General features: G+C 36.8%; 1 protein-coding gene across 1 annotated transcript; it reads left to right on the top strand.

Moving 5' to 3' along the window:
- The first annotated feature begins 1,783 nt into the window (after window positions 1-1,783).
- On the top strand, window positions 1,784-2,724 carry LOC127555305 (olfactory receptor 51A7-like). Its single transcript, XM_051987532.1, is given in 2 exon segments — window positions 1,784-2,018; window positions 2,021-2,724. Coding segments are annotated over 2 exon segments (939 nt in total).
- The last annotated feature ends 536 nt before the right edge of the window (window positions 2,725-3,260 follow it).

The following is a 3,260-nucleotide window of genomic DNA, read 5'->3' as shown; positions in this document are numbered from 1 at the left end:
TCTAGAATTCAGTAAATTCTACAAATCAGGGCTTGATTGAGTCTTTTCTCAATTTCTTTGTTAGAGATCAAATACTGAAGCTGAAGCTTAAATATTTTAGTCACATAATGAGGAGACAGGAGTCATTGAAAAAGCCCCTGATGCTGAGAAAGATTAAAGATAAAAGAAAATGGGGACAGCAGTGCATGAGATGCAGAGACAGTATCATGGAAACAACAAACATGAACCTGGATAGAATTCAAGAAATAATGAAAGACAGAAGTACCTGATTTGATGTGCTATAATCCATTCAGTCACTAAGAGTCAGACATACTGAACAACTTAACAGCAAAAGAATCTTAAGGAAGTGATGGAGAAAATGTTAATAATGAAGATTAGGCTTCAAAGTGTGCTGGTCATATGTTATGTGTGTGTGTGTATATATATATATATATATATATATATATATATATATATATATAATAAAATTACAAATATCTGTTCGATTATATCTGATTCTTTGTGATCCCATTTGGGGTTTTCTTCCAGTTGATTTTACAATTGAGGAAATCAAATTGAGGAGATCAAAAATTTGATCTTACAAGATGAGTCTCCGTTTCTATTTCTCTGTCTCTGGTTGTTTACCTGTTTTTCTCTCTTTCTCTCCACATTATAGATCTGTATACTAATGAGATAGATATACTTGTTTATTTTTACATAAAGAATTAAATCTTGGCAGAATATTTGAAACCTTTTACGGTTGCCAAATTTTTTGTGATTCCCCCACATCCAATTATGAAACTCCATGTGGGGAAAGCGACCCACAGTTTAAGAAGTTCTATTTTGAGAACTAGAAATGCCATCCCTCACTGCCAGTGTTAAATATCCTTCTCCCTGCCTATAGAATAAATCTTCCCCAAAAGTCTCTAGGTTAAAGGTATTTATCTTTTTTTCCCCCCAAAGGCAATTGGAGTTAAGTGACTTGCCTAAGATCATACAGCCAGAAAATGTAAAGTGTCTGAGATCAAATTTGAACTCAGGTCCTCTTAATTTGAGGGCTGGTGCTCTATCCACTGGGCCACCTACATGCTCCTAGAATAGAAGCCCTTATCTCATGAATTGTTCTTTTTCAGTTGTGCCTGATACTTTGTGAGCTCATTTGAGGTTTTCTTGGTAAAAATACTAAATTGGTTTGCCACTTCCTTCTGCAGCACATTTTATAGATGAAGAAACTGAGACAAACAGCACGCAGGGCAAAGTGACTTGCCTAGTATCATACAGCTAGAGTAAATGCTAGAAGCCAGATTTGAACTCATGAAAATAAGTATGTCTGATTCTACACCTGGTATTCTACCCACTGCACCACCTAGCTACTATCTTCCTAGTAATTTTCCAATAATATGTAACAGATCTCCTTTGTTTCTAGGCTCCCCACTTTATGTTCCTGCTTCTACTATTGACATGGAAGACCTAGTACCATAATTGCTTCCCACTTATACATGTCTCTGATTAAGACTGAGTAACTTTGTTTTTCTTGCTTCCTGAATTTTTCCTTTAGGTGGCTCCTGATGATTTCTTCTTTTCAGACAGAGAAGTACACAACTATTCCAACTAAAAAGAAACAGAAGGGAAGGAATTAGTCTCAAGGTAGAGACAAAAAGGTTTTGAATATTGAAATTTTTAGAAAATGTGCTCATAAAGTCCTCAAGATTGGAGATTATGGACAACTAAGCCTTTACTTTTCCCTTTGAGGGAAAACTATTTGCCATTCTGACTCTGGTTGCCTTCCTAACCCTTCATTGCTATGTTAGCTCTTAACACATCTGAAGCCCACATATCCACCTTTCAACTCATTGGGATCCCAGGACTGGAGCAATTCCACATCTGGATATCCATCCCCATCTGTCTCATATACCTCATTAGCACTGTGGGTAATTGTATCATCCTTATTCTAATCAAGACAGAGTCCTCACTCCATGAGCCTATGTATTATTTTCTCTCTATGCTGGCTTTTTCTGACCTTGGGCTATCCTTCTCTTCTCGCCTACGATGCTGAAAATTTTTTTATTCAACACTACAGAAATTTCCATTGATGCCTGTATTGCTCAGGAGTTCTTCATACACACCTTCACTGCCATGGAATCGTCAGTGCTTCTCATAATGTCCCTTGACCGGTTCATAGCCATCCACAAGCCCTTAAGATACAGCTCCATCCTCACCACCAGTAGAATCATCAAAATTGGATTGATATTTGCCATTCGATGCCTTGTACTCATACTCCCATTTCCCATCACTCTGAAGAGACTGACATATTGTAATAAAAAACTCCTCTCCCATCCCTATTGTCTCCACCAGGATGTTATGAGACTGGCCTGCTCTGACAACAGGGTCAATGTTATCTATGGGTTTTTTGTTGCTCTCACGGGCATGTTGGACTTGGCAATGATTTCAATATCTTACATCCTGATCCTGAAGACTGTTTTGAGCATTGCATCTCATCAAGAGCAATTAAAGGCCTTTAACACTTGTGTTTCCCATATCTGCGCTGTCCTCATTTTCTATGTTCCCATTGTCACCCTGGCTATTGTCCACCGCTTTGCCAAACACAGCTCCCCATTTATTCGAATACTTATTGCTTATATCTATGTTTTGGTTCCTCCACTGATGAATCCTATTGTGTATTGTGTTAAGACTCATCAAATCCGGGAGAAGATCATGAGAAAAGTATGTCTGAAAAAGACCTGATGAGTGACAATAGCATTTTTTTTTTGTTTAGAGATTTTTTTTGTTGTTATTGAGGTTTATTTTCTTTTAATTTTCACATATAACTTGAAAAATGTGAACTTAACTGCTTTCCCCCTCTCCTTCAAAGAAGTCCACGATGGACAATCCTTAAAATTAATCTCAACTCTAGAATGAAATATAGAAGCTATTCCAGTGGAACATGAATTTTCCTCAGAATCTTGAATTACTTGTCACACATTTCTACTCCTCTCCTCCCACCCCCATCCCAAGGTACTAGGGTGGAAAAGGGAAAACAGAATATATGTGATAATATACACTGTCAAATGAAACAATTTGCTGTATTGATCATATGCAAAATATGTGTCATTCTGTAATTTGTATTGAGAAGATGAGAACATGCTTCATCATTGGTTCTCTGCAATCATAGTTGGTCACTGTATTGTTCAGACTTTTTTCCAAAGTTATTTGTCTTTATAATATTATTATTAAACATAAATTAATTTCCTACTTCTCTTTCCTGCAATCTGTATCAGTTC

This window comes from Antechinus flavipes, chromosome 3, assembly GCF_016432865.1.
Source record: "Antechinus flavipes isolate AdamAnt ecotype Samford, QLD, Australia chromosome 3, AdamAnt_v2, whole genome shotgun sequence".
Taxonomy (NCBI): Eukaryota; Metazoa; Chordata; class Mammalia; order Dasyuromorphia; family Dasyuridae; genus Antechinus; species Antechinus flavipes.
Note: the sequence above shows the minus strand (reverse complement) of the source record. Positions and strands in the feature narration are given on the sequence as shown.